Source organism: Heloderma suspectum, chromosome 4, assembly GCF_057233095.1.
Source record: "Heloderma suspectum isolate Gila_16-S chromosome 4, 16-S_ref, whole genome shotgun sequence".
In the NCBI taxonomy this organism is placed as follows: domain Eukaryota; kingdom Metazoa; phylum Chordata; class Lepidosauria; order Squamata; family Helodermatidae; genus Heloderma; species Heloderma suspectum.
In genome coordinates this window covers 242,559,779-242,578,516 of record NC_139461.1, presented here as the reverse complement: position 1 = coordinate 242,578,516, position 18,738 = coordinate 242,559,779, and the positions used below count along the sequence as shown (strand labels likewise).

Sequence of the window (18,738 nt, the reverse complement as noted above, 5' to 3'; positions counted from 1 at the left end):
TTTCACCAAAGGTCCTCAAAGTGTCACCAAAACGACTATTCTAGAAATGAGTACAGCAACGGATAAAAATGAGAATAGTATATAAGAATCTAGATTCAATATTTATTATACAGTAGAAGGACAAATTAAAGTGTCTCTTATACTTAAAAGTCATTAAAGGCATGAGAGAACAGGACAGACCTTGCCTGCCACCTTGAAGACAGCAAAGGAAGTGCAAAGAACACATATTTAGGGAGGGAGTTGGGGTGCCACTACAGAAAAGTCCCTTTCTGCAGTAGCCAGTGGCCTAATCTCCAAAAGGGAGGAACCCAGAGAAGATCCCTGTTGTTGAGCAGGTTCATATGGGAGAAGGCAGTCTTTTAGAAACTTGAGTCTAAGGCCATTTAGGCCTCTTACTTGCTATGATTTGGGAAATGAAGCACCCATCTAAGGGTTGCCATACCACATCAGGCAATTGGTCCACTCTGTCTTCTAAATGGATATATCTATAATGAGAGCTGAAGCATATTCTTTAGCATCTAGAGAATATGCTTCAGCTCTCACTAGATTATAAATCTAGAGTATTGATGGAGTTGCTGCTTCCTGATACTCCCTTTTTGTCTCTTCTGCAGAAGACCAGGTGGCTCAGGAGACTGAGCAGGTGTTCCAGAGCTATGTTTTCTATCGATATCAGCAGGAGCGTACTGAGGGGGATGTTCTAGATGACCCAGAAATAGCTGAGATCCATCAGGAACCAGACAGGTAGAGTGAATAGATTTTAAACCCTGTTCCCTCCCAAAACACAAGATGTGGCCAAATGTCTGCCTGCCTCCACATTCCTATCTCACTGTTTCATTTGTCTTATGGTCAGCATCCCCAGCCAGGTGGGCAGGCGCCTGGTCATCATTGCCGATGACATCAATGAACGCTATGACAAAGAGTTCTCTGATATGCTTAAGTCGCTGCAGCCAACGATGGACAACGCCTATGATTATTTCATCAACATTGCCTCCAGGTAGGTCAGGCACGGAGCCACCCAGCTTCATTATTTCGTCAACATACCCTTCAGGTAGGTCAGGCAGGGAGTGAGAGGCTGGATTCCTCTTCTTTCATGAGGAGTTCTTGAATGTAGCCCTCATAAGAATGGGGCAGATCAAGGCTAAATATGTGAATGACTTATACAAGCTGTTAGCAGATCATCCCATCAGCTCAAAGCTGTTTAAGCCCCGCTCTCAGTTCTTTGCTTCCTCAGAGTCTTAAGCCACTGGGCAGCAGCTGTTGCTTTAACTAGATACTCCTCCAGACATTTTGCAAGGGTGTTCAGTGCTGAGTGCCACCTCAGTTCCAGAATCCAGCTTCTGGATTTTAAATATATTCCTGTTGCTATTACAGGAAGATTGCTATTTCTGTCTGCATTGCACATGCTTTCTAAGTGGCATGTGGACCTTTAGAGTGTTCAAAGGCTGTTGTAATTCACTTGGGGGCAGGTCTAGATGGGCTCATGACATAGGAGCCATCTAACAGCATCTGTGATGTATTTGTTTCCAGAGGGTCAGCCAGATTAGTCTGTTGCAGCAAAAACAACAAGTCTTTTGGCCCCTACCTTAAAGACTAACACGTTTATTAAGCCATAAGCTTTCATAGACTATAGTCCACTGCTGAAGTGGATTCTAAGTCCATGAAATCTTATGCCATAATAAAGTTGTTAGTCTTTAAAGTGCCACAAAGCTCTGTTGCTTCTGATTTATCTGTCTCTAATGAGCCTGAATGGAAAGTCCAGTTTTCCTGAGTTTATAAAAACCAAACACCTCCAGATATCTACGTATGAGGTTGACCCCCTTTCAGCTTGAGGCCAAATTCCATTTCAGAGAAGCTCTTGGGGGCCGCACTCCAGTGGTGGGTGGTGCCAGTGGCAAAATAGGGCAGGGACAGAATTCAAAAATTACCAGCTTACTTTAGCTTCAAGCTCTTACTGTCGGTAACTAAGCCTTAGGAGGGGCATTTCAGCCTTTTGGAATGGGGGGAAAAACTGTGCAAACATCAGGAAACCACCAAATGAGTGGCGGTGAGGGGATGGGGCTATGGGGAGGGGGCGTGGCCAACTAGGGAACCCTGGAGGACCAGCTCTTCTTTTCCTGAGAGTGCAGCCCTATGCACGTTTAGACAGGGAAAAAAAGTCCCACAACTCCCAGTGTTCCCCAGCCAACCATGCTGGCTTGGGAATGCTGGGAGTTGAAGGACTTTTTTTCTGTCTAAACTTGCATAGGACTTGCATAGGACTGAGTTGTTACTAAATAATCAAAACCACCAATCATGTATCAATACAATACTCAGTTCGTAAAAATTATACAAGAACAGACATTAGAGTGACAGCATTAACTGGATGAGTAGCTTTGGAGAGCCCTGACCTTGTCCGTAGTGGGGAATGCCAAAAGAAGGGTTTGGGTCAGGTGTATCACTCACACGTTCTCTCACTTTCTGCCAAAGTCCCCACACAATATACACAGCATATACACAGCAGAGCATATACACAGCTACATGTAGGTGCACACCTCTCTGCTTTCTGTTCTCTGTTAATGTTGTTTAACTGTCTCTTCTGTCCTCTCTTCCTGCTCTCCCTTCCTGGGGAAGCCAAGTGGCGTTGTTCTCACTGATTTACCACCTTGGGGTGGTCATTGTACTACAACCAGGTAAATTAACCTACAGTGCTCTACTTTTCTTTCTTTTCAGTAGTAATATATGTGAACCCTCTCCATTCCATACTATGCCTGCTTAACTTCCTGCAGCACAAACCTCCAGGGTTATGCAGTGTGGCATCCAGCTGTGTCATAATTCTGATTTCCTCTTATAATGTTGAGTGCAGTTGTTGTTGTTTTTAAATGCTATTGTAAAAATATTATCTGACCAGTTGGCCAAAGCGGTTTTCCAGGCAGCTAACAACCGCATTAAAATCCATATAAAATTCAGAAACACTTTGAAATCAAAGATAAGAACAAAAACAAATCACAATAGCAATGTTAGCCAATCAGCCAAACAGAGTGGATAAACCTCTGTGGAGGCATGCAGCAGGATGGGGTGATAGAGTTCTGTAGATAGTGCCACCACAGAAAAGGCCCTGCTACTTACCTCTAGATTGTGGTGCCGAGAGCAGAGCTTATCCTAAAGTTTTAGTAGCTGGAGTAGGCGTAATATAGAAGAAGGTATCTCTTGCCTTTGTGTGGGCTTCACAAGCCCTTTTTCGCTAACAGGTGTTGCCAAAGGCTTAAACAAGTGGTGTCTTAGCTTTGCTTCTCAGTTCTATAGCAGCCTTCCCCAACCTGTTGCCCTCTACATGTGTTGGACTACAACTCCCAACGTCCCTCAGCTACCCATGCTGACTGTGGTACACTTGTAGTTCAGCACATCTGGAGGCACCAGTTTGGGGAAGGCTGCTCTAGAGTGCAGTATGTTTTTATAGAATCATAGAGTTGGAAGGGGCTATTTAGGTTATCGAGTTCAACCCCCTGCTCAGTGCAGGAATACTGTGTAAAGCATCCCTGGTAGGTGGCTATCCAGCCTTTCTTAAATACCTCCAGCAACGGAGAGCCCACCACCTCCTTAGGCAGTTGGTTCCATTGTCTGACCGCTCTGACCATTAGGAAGCTTTTCCTGATGTTCAACCAAAATCTGCCTTCCTGTAACTTAAGCACATTATTTTGAGAACAGGCTGTGGTCTGATTCTGTGGGACTACCCTTTAGGTACTTGAAAAGTGTTGTCATATCTGCCTTCAGTTTTCTCTAGGCTAAGCATACCCAGTTCCTTCTATCTTTCCTCATAGAACTTAGTTGGATTCTATCCCAGTTCACTTCCTGTTCTGCTTATTTTTTGGATTGCAGGGCATTTTTTAAAGCAGGGGAGCATTCAAAAATGTCATCCCTCATCACAGTCTGAAATACAATCCATTCTTTCACCACAGGACTCTTCCTCCTCCTGCTGCTGTTTGTATAGACCAGGCCTAAGTCCCACTTCTAGAGGAGTGGCAGGACTTGAGAACCCTTGGGGCGTCCCATCCAAGAAGTGCATGTTTTAACTCAAGGAAGGTGTCCAAATGAAAAGTGCCTAAGTTTTAGCAGGAGCCGGGCATTCTGTTAATTACATAAATCAGAGGAATAGCTTGAACAAGATCTTGGTGGTTGTGGTCGAGGCACGGATATGGATTCTTTCTCCCTTAATAATACACAGGGTTGTTAGAATATGCCTTGTGGAAGCATAGGTGCCTCGGCTTTGCTCACACTAGCATAGTTTCGAATGCCTGGGTGCCCCGGAGTTCCTTTATTGCAGACAGCAGCATGAGAACAAGCAGTGTCCCAATAGAGGGGCAGCCAAGAGCCAGCCATAAAAATAGCCCGTTTAAAAAAAAAAACAAAAACATTTTTTCCACAGTTTGTTTGACAGCGGCATAAACTGGGGTCGTGTGATAGCACTTCTGGGCTTTGGCTACAGGATGGCAATCCATGTCTACCAGCATGGGTTGACCGGCTTCCTACGGAAAATTGCGCGCTACATCGCTGACTTTGTGCTTCGCAACAACATCGCCCGGTGGATTGCCCAGCAAGGTGGATGGGTAAGTGAACCCAGGAGCCATCCCGGATGAGTGCTTTTTAAACACAGACATGCACAGAACCCCTCGCTTGCTTCTCTTCACATGAAAGTATGCTGGCTCTGATCTGGGATAGGGCTTGTGGACTGGTGCTAAGTCTCCTCCCTTGCCCATAGACTTCAAGGCTGTGAAGCCAATGGCAGGTCTGCCCCTTTCTACAGGGCTCCTAGGAAAAGGGCTTTATACCAGCTCAGACCATTGCTCCACCTCACTCCCTATTGTCTACAGTGACCGGCAATGGCTCTTCAGAATTTCAGACGGGCTTTCCCAGCCTGCTTGGAGATGCCAGGAATTGAAATTGGTACCTTCTACATCTAACCCTAACCCACCACTGCTGAATTTGCAGGAATTTGGCAGCGCAGCAGCCAAAAAGGGCTGATTTTCTCTTGCGTTAAGGCAGAGGTGGGCAACACACATGTAGGCCACATAAAGGATTTTTAACCCCCCCCCCCAATTATTGGTTATGGAGTGCCCAAATTGCCAATTACAGGCTAAATTTGGCCCCTTTCATGCTCCATAGCCGCTGTGGAGCATTAAAAGGGTTAAATTTCCCTTGGAGACAAGCAAAAATTAAGCATTGTCGCACTACAGAGTGGCTTGCCACCGAATTTCAGTGGCGAACCGGCCATTTTGGCACTTTATTTTTAGTTTGCTCTTGGTTTGGGTCCAGGCTGTGTGGTGGCCCAAAGACTTCAACCTGTGCCAGCGGTCAAAATGGCCTTTGAGCGGTGTAAGTTGCCCACCCCTGTATTAAGGGGAAGCAAGCTGTGGTTTGCTGCTGAAATTTGGCAGTATGGCGGCAAAACGGAAAAAGCAGCCCATATTTGCTGCTGCATCGAAGCATTTTTGCAGCGCATTCAGCAGCACAGCGAGAGGGGCAGGGTGCGTCCCCCAGTGGGTTTGGGGCGGGGGGAATTGTCCCCTGGACATGCCGAGCCCTGACCGAAAGGATGTGGTTTATCCCTGAGCTGCGGGGTCTGCACCCGGGCTTCTTTTGCAGCCGTTTCTCTGATGGTCCAGGTGCATTTGTGCTGCCTGCTGCCAGCTTTTGATAGCAGGGGCCAGGGGCTGCTCTCCCTCACGCCTCATCCTCCACCTCTTTGGCTGCAGCGCCTCTGCCCCAGTCTCCTCATATGCAGCATGACTTTGCCTGCCCCAGGTGTCCCTCAGCAGAAGCAGACCCCGTATGTCATGTAGAGACGTGAAGGCCCGGAAAGAAGCCAGGAAAATTAGGGGGGGGCAACAGGTTTTTTTCTCAGGACCATTTGGGGCGGGGTGTGTGGAATATTGGATTATGAAATATTTTCACAACATTGGATTATGAAATATTTTCACCATATTGGATTATGAAATATTTTCACCATATTGGATTATGAAATATTTTCACCATATTGGATTATGAAATATTTTCTTTTAGAATTTAAGACAAAGTATTCATATATTGTTACCCAGGCTTCACTCCCCCCAAATGATTTCTAAAGACTATGTGATAAGAACACTTTTATAGAAAGACAGATATAAAATGTCTGGAATAATGAAGCCATGGGGGAAAATATTTTTTAATCCTTTCTGTCAGATTCCCATCATAGTTAGTTCTTTCATTCCTTATTCAAACTATTGATCTAAGGTCTATTTTACTGATAGACATTTATGCTCAGTTTCCCAACATGTGAGTAGTCACCATTGTGCATTCTTGACAGTAAATATGCATTCTTGATAGTTTGGGTTTTGTTCTATCAAGTCCTGTGTTTCTGATGCTGTAATTTAATGTAGCTCTAATGTATTCAGACAATAATTAGAAATGTACTGAGTTTACTTTTAAAAGTTTTAAAAGTTTTAAAATATAATGATTATGAGCAAATTAAGTCACACATAAAATAACTTTAGGAACAGAAAGACTGCTTTGTATTCCTAAAGCAGCCCTCCTCACCTTGGTGACCTCTAGATGTTTTGGACTACAGTGCCCAGCATTCCTGACCATTGGCCATGCTGCCTGGGGCTGATGGGAGCTGAAGTCCAAAATATCTGAAGCGCACCAGGTTGGGGAAGGCTGTCTTAAAGCAACAAAGTGATTTTAGATCTGTAAAGAATGCTAAAAAAAACAAACTATTGCTTATTTTTAAATTTTTCCAAAATTTCCCATTTTTCTGACCCCCCCCCCCCCCGAAAAAAAAGTTTTTTTTCCATGGCCTCAAAATGTACAGAAATTTTACATCTCTAATCTCAAGGCATTTGAGGCCCGTTTTACACATTTCCTACTTGGAAATTAGGAAAATGTGTCACAGTTTGTACATGTACGTAATTCATCACATGAACTTGTGCAAGGATCTCATGCGTATTTGCTCAGAACTTGATGCCACAGTTATCACTGAGTCTGGGGAGGAGTCCAGTGTTCTGTCTGGTTGTGTTTCCTGGGATCAGTTTCAGTTGTTGCTGCCTGATGATGTGGACAAGATGCTTGAATCAGTCTGTCCCACCACATGTAAGCTTGACCCTTGCCCATCTTGGCTAATACGATCTAGCAGGGGTGGAGTGACTGGGTGGGTCCAGGGGGTGGTAAATGCTTCACTCTGTCAGGGAGTGGTGCCTGCCACCTTGAAAGAGGCTGTGGTGTGCCCTCTCCTGAAGAAGACCTCCCTGGACCCAGAGGTATGTGAGAACTATCGCCCCATTGCTAATATCACCTTTTGGGGCAAGGTGCTTGAGCATGTGGTGACTGGGCAGCTTCAGATGTTCTTGGAAGAAACTGATTCTCTGGACCCATTTCAGTCTGGTTGCAGGCCACGATACAGCACTGAAACAGCCTTGGTTGCTCTGACTGATGACCTACTCCTGGTGAAAGACAGGGGGAGTGCTACCCTGTTGATCTTCCTTCCTGTATCTCCAGCAGCTTTTGATACCATTGATCATGGTGTCTTACTGGATCGGCTCTGCAGGATGGGAATTGGGGACACTGTGTTACAGAGATTCCGCTCCTACCTGCAGAGCTGATTCCAGAGAGTGGTATTGGGGGATTCCTGTTCTGCCCCATGGCTATTAAGCTATAGGGTGCCACAGGGTTCTAGTTTATCCCCCATGCTGTTCCAACATTTATATGAAGCCGTTGGGTGAAGTCACTAGGAGTGTTGGGGTGGGGTGTCACCAGTACACTGGTGATGCTCAGCTCACTTCGCCTTGTTGTTGGAGTCAGCTGGGGTGGTGAACGTGCTGGACCAGTGCCTGGTGGCTGTAATGGGCTGGATGAGGGCCAGTAAACAGAAGCTAAATCCTGACAAGACAGAAGCTCTGTGGACTGGTGATTCCCAAGCCTGGGAATTGGGTAAGCAACCTGTCCTGGATGGAGTTTCACTCCCCTTGAAGGAGCAGGTGTGAAGCTTGGGAGTACTCCTAGATCTGTTCCTGTCACTGGAGCCCCAGGTGGACTCCATGACCCGGAGTACTTGGGGCCAGCTTCAGCTGATCTACTAGCTACGGCCTTTCCTAAACAGGGATAACCTAGCCACAGTAGTTCATGTGCTGGTAACTTCCTGATCAGACTACTGCAATGCACTTTACATGGGGCTACCCTTGAAGATGACTCAGAAGTTTTTGTTGTTGTTGTTGTTCAGTTGTTCAGTCATGTCCAACTCTTCGTGACCCCATAGACCATAGCACGCCAGGCCTTCCTGTCCTCCACTCTCTCCCATGGTGTGCTCAACTTCATATTCATTGCATCGGTGATGCTATCTAGCAATCTCATCCTCTGCCATCCCCTTCTCCTTTTGCCTTCAATCTTTCCCAGCATCAGGGTCTTTTCCAGTGACTTTTCTCTTCGCATTAGGTGGCCAAAATATTTGCGCTTCAGCATCTGTCCTTCCAATGAGCAGTCAGGGTTGATTTCCTTTAGGATTGACTGATTGGACCTCCTTGCAGTCTGGGGGACTCGTAAGAGTCTTCTCCAGCACCACAGTTCGAAAGCATCGATTCTTCGGCGCTCAGCCTTCCTTATAGTCCAGCTCTCACAGCCATACATTACTACTGGGAAAACCATAGCTTTGATTATACGGACCTCTGTCGGCAAGGTGATATCTCTGCTTCTTACTATGCTGTCTAGGTTTGCCATAGCTTTCCTCCCAAGGTGCAATCATCTTTTAATTTCATGGCTACAGTCACCGTCTGCGGTGATCTTGGAGCCCAAGAAAATAAAATCCGTCACTGCTTCAATTTCTTCCCCTTCTATATGCCAGGAAGTGATGGGGCCAGATGCCATGATCTTAGTTTTTTTTGATGTTGCGTTTCAAACCAGCTTTTGCACTCCCCAGTTTCACCCTCAACAAGAGGCTCTTTAGATCCTCTTCGCTTTCTGCCATTAGGGTGGTATCGTTTGCATCTCTGAGGTTGTTGATAATTCTCCTGGCAATCTGAATTCCGACCTGTGATTCATCCAACCCAGCATTTCTCATGATGTACTCTGCATATAAGTTAAATAAGCAGGGTGACAATATGCAGCCTTGTTGTACTGCTTTCCCAATTTTGAACCAATCGGTTGTTCCATGTCTGGTTCTTACTGTTCCTTCTTGACCCTTGTACAGGTTTCTCAGGAGACAGGTAAGGTGGTCTGGTACTCCCATCTCTTTAAGAATTTGCCAGAGTTTGTTGTGATCCACACAATCAAAGGCTTTAGCGTAGTCAATGAAGCAGAAATAGACGTTTTTCTGGAATTCTCTTCCTTTCTCCATGATCCAGCGAATGTTGACAATTTGATCTCTAGTGAATACTGTCATCTTCGCTAGCTTTGTTGTTAGTAATGCTTCCTAAGGCCCACTTGACTTCACTCTCTAGGATGTCCAGCTCAAGTTCAGTGAGCGCACTATCATGGCTATCAGGGACATTAAGATCTTTCCTGTATAGTTCTTCTGTGTATTCTTGCCACCTCTTCTTAATCTCATCTGCTGCTGTTAGGTCCCTGCCTTCTTTGTCCTTTATCATGCCCGTCTTTGCACAAAACGTTCCCTTGAGATCTCCGATTTTCTTGAAAAGATCTCTAGTCTTTCCCATTCTGTTGTTTTCCTCGATTTCTTTGCGTTGTTCATTTAAGAAGGCCTTCTTGTCTCTCCTTGCTATTCTCTGGAACTCTTCATTCAGTTGGATATATCTTCCCCTTTCTCCCTTGCTTTTCGCTTCCATTCTTTCTTCAGCTACTTGTAAAGCCTCAGACAGCCACTTTGCTTTCTTGCATTTCTTTTTCTTTGGGATGGATTGAGTTGCTGCCTCCTGAACAATGTTATGGACCTCTGTCCATAGTTCCTCATGCGCTCTGTCTATCAGGTCTAATCCCTTAAATCTATTCCTCACCTCCACTGCTTATTCATAAGGGGTATGATTTAGGTCATACCTGAATGGTTTAGTGGTTTTCCCTACGTTCTTCAATCTAAGCCGGAATTTTGCAACAAGAAGCTCATGATCTGAGGCACAGTCTGCTCCAGGTCTTGTTTTTACTGACTGTATAGAGCTTCTCCATCTTTGGCTGCAAAGTACATAATCAATCTGATTTCGATATTGACCATCTGGTGATGTCCATGTGTAGAGTCGCCTCTTGTGCTGTTGGAAAAGAGTGTTTGCTATGATCAGCGTGTTCTCTTGGCAAAACTTTATTAGTCTTTGTCCTGCTTCATTTTGTACACCAAGGCCATGCTTGCCTGTTATGCTGGTGATTTCTTGACTTTCTGCTTTAGCATTCCAATCCCCTATGATGAAAAGGACATCTTTTTTTGGTGTTAGTTCTAGAAGGTGTTGTAGGTCTTCACAGAACCGATCAACCTCAACTTCTTCAGCCTCAGTGGTTGGGGCATAGACTTGAATTACTGTGATGTTGAATGTTTGCCTTGGATTCGTACTGAGATCATTCTACCGTTTCTGAGATTGTACCCCAGTACTGCTTTTCCCACCCTTTTATTGACTATGGGTGCTACTCCATTTCCTCTAAGGGATTCTTGCCCACAGTAGCAGTTATAATGGTCACCTGAATTAAATTCGCCCATGCTTGTCCATTTTAGTTCGCTGATTCCCAAGATGTCGATGTTCAATCTTGCCATCTCATGTTTAACCACCTCCAGCTTACCTTGATTCATTGATCTTACATTCCAGGTTCCTAAACAATATTGTTCTTTACAGCATCGGACTTTCTTTTCACCACCAGACACATCCGCAGCTGAGTGTCCTTTCGGCTTTGGCCCAGCCGCTTCACTCTTTCTGGCGCTACTTGGAAATACCCTCTGCCCTTCCCCAGTAGTATATTGGACACCTTCCGACCTGAGGGGCTCATCTTCCAGCGTCATATCTATTAGCCTTGTGATACGTTCCATGGGGTTTTCTTGGCAGGAATACTGGAGTGGGTTGCCATTTCCTTCCCCAGTGGACCACATTGTGTCAGAACTCTCTGCCATGACCTGTCCATCTTGGGTGGCCCTGCACGGCATAGCTTATGGCTTCACTGAGTTACGCAAGCCCCTTCGCCACAACAAGGCAGTGATCCATGAAGGGATCAGAATTTGTAGCTAGTGCAAAATGCAGCAGGTAGACTGTTGACCGGAACATCTCATAAAGATCATATAACACCAGTTAAAGGAATTGCACTGGCTGCTAATAAACTTCCAGTTGGAATTTAAGGTGCTGGTGATGACATTTAAAGCCCTAAGCGGCTTGGGACCTTGATATTTGAGGGAGCACCTCCCCCTATATATGCCTGCCCGAGGATTGAGACGTCTTTGAGGAGCCCTCCTCTGCATCTCACCAGTGCAAGACATACACTATGGTGGGATGTGGGAGAGGGCTTTCTCTGTTGTGGCACCTCAGTTGTGGAATGCCCTCCCCTTGGAGGCCTGATTGGTGCAGACATTGGCTTCATTTTGATGCCAAGTTAAAACATAGTTTTTCACCAGAGCTTTTGAGGGCTAAATGCATTCCCTAAAGTTGCACACTGTTTTACTGTTTTAGATTTTTAAATTGGTATTAGCTTGCTTAATGGTTTAATAGTTTTTAGCTGTTTAAATTATTGTTTTATACTGTTTAAATTTATTTTATCTGTATGCCACCCTGAGATCTTAATGACATAGGGCAGGATACAAATGTTATAACTAACTAACTAACTAAATAGGATGTGAATTCACAGAGCATGCTCTGCAGTTGTATAAGCAGCAAATTACACAAGTATAGTGACCGTCACATAGGAAATATAAACATGGCTTTCATTAATTTTCCTATATGTGCTTTGGAGCCCTTATTAAGGTTTGAAGACCATAAGTGCATGTCTACATCTAGAACAGCCTGACTGTGCTGCCTGGGGGTGATGGGAATTGTAGTCAAAAACATCTGGAAGGCACCAGGTTGGGGAAAACTGTCCTATTGTTTTATATTTAACAGTACTTTTGTTTCCCCTAGGTGGCAGCACTGGACTTAAGCAATGTTTACTGGAAGTATGTGGTGGCAGTGGCATCAATTATCTTGCTGGGCCATTTTGTGGTGCGGCGCTTTTTCAGGGAGTGACAGAACAAAAGAGCTGCTGGCCACTTGCATGTCAGCCATTGACTCATTCCTCTGTGATGATGCTTTCAAAGGGAGGAGGATCCAAGGAACAACCAAAGGAAACCCGATGTGTTTTGCCACCTTCTAATATGGCCTACACTTGTTAAATCATCCACACGGAGATTCCAAAACAGAAGATTCACAGCATAGTACTATAAGGAAGGGTGGAACTGAGCATGGGACAGGATTTATTACTTCAAGAGGCCGTGGGGGACCCGTGGTAAGAAACATGACAGGCGGTGGTGTTCACAGTGCTGCAGGAGAGAAAAAGGATGCGCTTCCCTCCATGACGTCTCTTAAGAAGAACAAATCCTTTTCCAGAACATTCTTGGGTCTGTGTTAATTGTAGCCTTTTGCAGTTTTATACCCATGGAAAGCAGAATCTGCATGAGCAACATGTGGCATCATTGCTTGCTCCATGCATATGTGCTTAGATCAATTCCTATGCCTCCATGAGCTTTTTTAGTTCTGACATTAACAGCTGAGTGATTGGGATGCCATGTAGCTCTGTCCCTGGATTTATCCAAGGATCATCTGCATCATTAGCACTCTCTAAGATCTGTGGATGTCCATATAGGCAATATGTTTTAGAGGAGAGGGAAACAGATAACCCCTGCAATACTTCATGAGATGTGGATCTCTCTTTCATCCACCTGATTATTTCCTAGCCCAGGTGTAGTTCTCAGTACTTGTCAGTGGATCTTTTGTCATCACCTCACTTGCTTTTTCTTACTCCGCAATAATCCTTATCTGTCAGTGGAGCAAGCCAGCCTTTGCTAAAGAGCTTGAATGGGGCCTTGTTTCTCTTCCAGTTGATTCCGAAGGATGTTGCTCTGTTCCCTGCATATTATCATCATTGCAGTTCACCTTGAAAAGGAACAGGTATTGTGTGCATGGGCGTGGGTGAGGGAGAGAAGACTTGTTTTTAGGGACTGGGGAAGGAAGGGAAGTTGAGACTTCGTGTTTCTTTTTCAGATTCCATCGTAATTGTTTACCCTTTTGACAATCACTAGCCAAAAGTTAAATTTACCTTACAGAAATGATGGATGAAAAGTTACTTTGATTTCCTGCTAATATGTGAATTGGAACCTCTGCTTTCCCCTAAGATATATGGGCATGATCCAGCCATGTTAAGCACATTTTTAAGGCCACAATCCCATATACAGGGAGTTATTGAAATTGGTGAGACTTGCTTCTGAGTAAACAGGCAGATAATCGGTCTGCGTGTCCTACTGCGGGGGGGGGGGGATATGTCGCCCTCCATATGTTGGACTCCAACTCCCATCAGCCCATCCAACAGGGTCAGTGGTCAGGGATGATGGAAGTTGTAGTCCAACAACATCTGGAGCACCACACATTCCCCATCCCTGTCCTACTGATTTTAGTGGTAAAGTTGAGCATGTGTTTAACACTCACATTGAAATCAATAGGACTTAGAAGTGCTTAACTTCCTCTGGAACATGCTTAACTGGAGCTCATCTTAACTGTTTCATGAAGCATTTCAGTGGAAATCCAGTATCCTGAGCAGTAGACTGGCAAATGTGTAGAGCTGTAGCTTCTCATTCAAAGACTGTTTCTTGGAGTCCTTTTTGAGGATTTCAAACACACCGTTATGAGTTTCTTTGCTTTACAGGCTATAAGTCAGACCTGCTTAATAGTTTTTTCATAACTCTCTGTTACCAAAACTATTAAGCAGAAGACTTGAAAGCAATGCATGCGTACTCTGTACATTTTTGAAGGTTTTTTTTTAAGTCACTCCAACTTAGACTCTCTACATATGTCAGAAATATTTTTTTTCTTAAAATGGCTAACCATATTCAAACTTGGTTATGTTCTTTAAAAAATTGTCATGGGTACGTCTTGACACCCTGCATTTCGACCCCACCCTATGCAAGCTTATTTTGAAGTAAGACCCATTTTGTTTTCAAGGAGCATGCTTGTGGTCAACTTCAACTTCAATGTTTTCTATTTTTAGAAGCTGAGAGAAAAGCCATTTCCAGAAACTGTTACAAATGAGCTCTTTCTAAAGCCTTTAAGAGTTAGAATGGATTATGTGCCTCACCTAGTCAATTTCCTTCAACTTAAGAGTGGATAGCTTATAGCAGGAGTGGGCAGAAGGTAGATCTCCAGATGTTTGGGATTTTCACTCCCAGAAGCCCCTGTCAGCTGGAATGCTGGGAGCCGAAGTTCAAAATATCTGGAGATCTTTCTGCCCACCGGTCTTATAGTATATCTTAAGATATAAGAGTTGTGTCTACAGCAGCATTCCCCAACCTGGCACCCTCCAGTTGTGTTGGACCACAATTCCCATCACCCAGCTGGCTGTGGATGGTGGGAGTTGTAGTCCAACACAGCTAGAGGGCACCAGATGGGAAGGCTGACCCACAGTACGCAGAGTAAGCATCTCTGGATATGTGCCCAAGACCTCTATGATGGTGGTAATAATGCCACCCAGGCCAAAATAGTAGACTGTATAGTGACTACTACTGGTTTGCTTGAAGCTTGTCCTGTTCTTCAACTGTGCGCTATCCTTGTAGGAGGTCCCTCTCTCTGGTAGTCCACTGATCCTGGGCAAAAACAGCTGTCCATGTTGTTTTTCCCAAGCCCTTTAATATAAGGCAGTCTGTAACAAGAACTTACACAAAGCCCAAAACACTGAAGAAGGAAAACATTCTTCCTGGTGCTGGGCTTCTGGTAGAGAGCAAGGCTGCTGGCAAATGATGTGGAGTCTCCCTTGTGGCTTCTTTCTGCTTTTCTAGTTCTGGGCATGGGCTAGGAACTTTTCCTCAAGAACTTCCTTCTGGAGCTTCTCTTAGCCCTACTAATCTTCTAGGTGAAAGGCAGCTTCAGTTTTCCGCATCTCCCCCCTCCCCTATGTCATTTTCCCTTGGCAGGATTCTACCTCAGAATGCTCAGGTTTGCTTCAGAGGAAGGCAGAGACTCCCATAGCTCGTGCTGAGAAGTGTACAAACAGGCAGAAAATGGTGGCCGCGGGTGGGTGGAGCCTGTAATGGAATGGGCTTATACTTTCTTAGGTGTTGTTTAGCCCTTGTGCCCTAGACAATTTCTAGTGCACTCTGGTACAAGCTTGTTCGCTGTCATCAGTGGTAGGGTTGCCACATTCAGGACTAGGATTCTGGCATTCTGGGTGATTCTTTTATGCTGAGCAGCAATAGTTTTTCTTACCCACCCCATCTGCCATTACTGCATTGCCATAGTCAGGGTTATATGAAGGTCACAATCGCACCCGTGTGAGTACAGAGTTGAGAGGGCTGGCCCTACCGTTAGGCAAAGGGAGGTAGTCACTTCAGGCAGCTTATCTGGGATGTCATGAAAGGACAGCAAACTGTTGTTGGTTTTTACTGCCAAGAATGGGGAGAGGTCCTTCTAGGATTTTCTGCCTCGGGTGCCAAAATAACTTGACTAGCCTTAACTACTATGCCCCATAAGCTGGGGCAGGGGGGTGCATTTGCTGCTGTACCTGAGGCAGCTAAATGTCTTGGGCTGACTCTGTGAATTAAGTCTTAAAGCAGTGAAGACAAGCCTGCAAACGCATAGAGGATGCCTGATAACATCTCAGAAGCAGGCCTGGGTGGCAAGTTTTCAGCCACCTGTACAACACTTTGCATTTTCCATTGACTAATATAAGGGAATAAATGATACTGTACTATAAATAGAATAAGTGCATATATGCAAACTTGGATAATTAACTTTAATGGCAGAATTTGGGTTGCCCTGGTGCAGGAGAAGGTCCTGTGCCCACCTTCTCTCCTCTCTTGCAAGTTCTGATATGAATGGGAGTTTTCACATTCCCACTCTTGCTGCTATGGGTGGAATCAGCCCCAGTCTCCTGCCATCAGGTGGAGGGATATCTGCTACTCATTAGTAAAAACAAATTAATTAGAATAGCCCGCTGAATCTTGTTATAGGGCAGCCTTCCCACAACCTGGTGCCCTCCTGCTGTGTTGGACAACTCCCATCCGCTCCAGCCAGCGGTCATGAACGATGGGACTTGTGGTCCCACACCTCTGATCTGCTACAGAATCGTTATTGCTTCAAAGGCACTGGCCTGGCCCGTTGCATAGGAACTGAGTGTCCCAGGATTCCCCACACAGTTTGATGAAGTCCAAAGCTGCCAACTGCCATGGTACTATTTGGAGGAGAGGTAGAACTACTACAGGAACTGCTCCTACTAAGCAGCTACCGCCTTGAATCCATCATGAGTTATTTTTGTTCCCAGGGAGGACCTGGCAGACAACTTGTGGGGCAACTGAGGAAATGAGAACTTTTTATACTGGGGTAGGAGAGTTTTGCTGTTACCCCATAGCTTTATAGGTACATGTTCTGTGAGAGGCTCAGGAGCTGGGTTAGTAGACAATTCAAGTGAAGAAAGCAAACCTGGGAGGCAGGCCAGTGGAAATCGCTCTCTTTTTTGGTGGAAATAGCTAACAGAAGTAGATGGTAGATAAGGAGCATGTTTGAAACTGGAATTGCTCCAATTAGCCATTTGTTTTTACCGGATGATGGATTCTGTGCAGGTCAAAAGCTTGCATAGTCCCAAGCTGTTTCACATTTTCAGGATGTCCATATTGTTGATCTATCATTTAGGACCAACCTGAAAAATATGTAAGTGACTGAAATGTATATCTGGCATTTTAACAGATACAGGTACGGTGGGTGTAAGCTGCAGAACTACAGAAACACAGGACAAGGTACTGGGTGCAGAATTCAGCTTCTTGAGAATCTCAGCTTCTCTTTTTTAAAAAAAAAATTAGGCACGTTTCTAGCCCTCTTGACTATGAAGATATGTTTGAAACTGTGTGGGCAATGCCTGCCAAAATCTCAGAAGCCAAACAGGTGGTTCAGTAAGACTTCTAATGGTTGGCAGTGGGGCTTCAGTGACCTACATAGCTTCTTATTCCTCCCCATGGCTAGCAAAACCAGACTAAATTCTGCAAAATAGGAATTTATGCAGATGTACTTTAAGTCTTATTGGCTGCAGAATTTTTGGCACAGAATTTGGATTGCCTGGGCACAGCATTTTAACTTTTAAAGCATGGAGTACATGTAGTCCTGGCTAGAGACGCAGCTTGATCCTTGCCAACATGTTGGCTTGAGAAATTCCATTTATCCCTTTAGCATGTGAAGAACACAAAACAAAAGGCCAGGTTTCTGGGAGTTTGTCAGCAGTATTTGAATTTTCCCTAGCTAGCAGTGAATTCCCCACTCACTCGCCCCATTTTGAAGTCATTCATTAGCACTCCACTTGCCTTCACGCAAATCATTTCCTTAAGGAATTACTTAAACCCCCCATCTGAGCCACAGGAGCCGTTACCCCTCTAGAGCATTACGCATCCTCCCGGTGACCGCTGGAGCAGCTCTGAATCTGTATCTATGAAAGGTGGGGGCAGTGCCTTCCCAAACAGGGACTTACCCAGCAATCGGAACCACTTGAACCATTGGGGAAATCTTTGGGGAAGGGTTTTTTTTTTTTACGTACATACTTGAAGCCATAACGTAGCTATACGTTTGCCTTTCTTTGCTTTGTATTATATTTAAAAGGCTGCTTATTATTTTCCGTATGTCACACCCAGCTTTAACAACCCCTTTCCCTCAGGGATTCAAAGGGAATGAAGCCAATCAATGGTCTAGAGGTACCCAGTACATCTGCAGATCAGGCAGAATCTTTTCCTTATATTTCAGTATCTTCTTTACCTAACTCCAAGGCAATTGCCGGGAATGTAAATTGCCGGAGGAAAAGAGAACCTCTTCCATAAAAAAGCTGCAAACTTTGTATCACTTAGTTTGGCTTGATGGCGCTGAGGTACACATGGCCAGAACTTCGGAGAACTGGCAGTTCTGAATTCCGATCCTGAATGATGGGTTTTGGGGGGAGAAAGATCATAACAATACCATCTGCTATTGGCATTGCGTTAGTATTTGGAATGATACCTAGTATTTAGTTTCAAAAGACCAGGAAAGGGGGTGCTTCTATTGGACTTGGGTAAATAAGGCAATCATTCATACATCAAGCAAAAAAAGACCCCAATCATATTCCATTCTACCTCCATCAGAGAAAAAAGGAAATGACCCCTCCATGGGTGGTGCTACATGCAGAAAACGTGCCTCTTTTCTCACCCCAAATGAGCAATCAAGCATTCATTGCATGGTGTATCCATGGGGAATGCACTGGGTTGTTTACTGGAAAGCTGTATTTTTATGTACTTTTAAAAAATCCTTAAATTGTGAAGTGCCTAGCACACTATTGGCACTAAATAAATGTTAAATAGTAGTAGCTGTAATATATATATTTCAAAATAAAAGTGTATGAACATGAACTTCAGATAGAAGGCATTACTTAAGGGTTTTCTTCTGCTCTGAAGAGCTATGTAGGGAGGCGGTTGTGTTGTGCGCTTTCTGATATAAAAGGCTGATCGATCTCTAGAAAAGTGGAGTTTTTCTTTCTAAGCCCCATCTTTCCACTTACACATGAGGCTGTACAGTTTATGAAAACCAACTGTGTGCTTCTACCTTGCACTTGGTACAATTCGTATGT

General features: G+C 44.6%; 1 protein-coding gene and 1 long non-coding RNA gene across 20 annotated transcripts in view; one reads left to right on the top strand and one right to left on the bottom strand.

The window, feature by feature from the left end:
* Positions 1-18,520, top strand: part of BAK1 (BCL2 antagonist/killer 1) — a 62,729-nt gene extending 44,209 nt beyond the window's left edge. For all 6 annotated transcript variants that reach the window (XM_084852988.1, XM_084852987.1, XM_084852986.1 and 3 more), the window contains 4 exons: positions 612-741; positions 851-994; positions 4,403-4,583; positions 12,039-18,520. In XM_084852988.1, the coding sequence (XP_084709114.1) occupies positions 612-741; positions 851-994; positions 4,403-4,583; positions 12,039-12,143 (560 nt within the window). In that variant the 3' untranslated portion in view covers positions 12,144-18,520. The remainder of the gene's footprint in view (positions 1-611; positions 742-850; positions 995-4,402; positions 4,584-12,038) is intronic.
* Positions 1-18,738, bottom strand: part of LOC146348398 (uncharacterized) — a 62,421-nt gene that overhangs the window by 32,064 nt on the left and 11,619 nt on the right. The window lies entirely within an intron of this gene.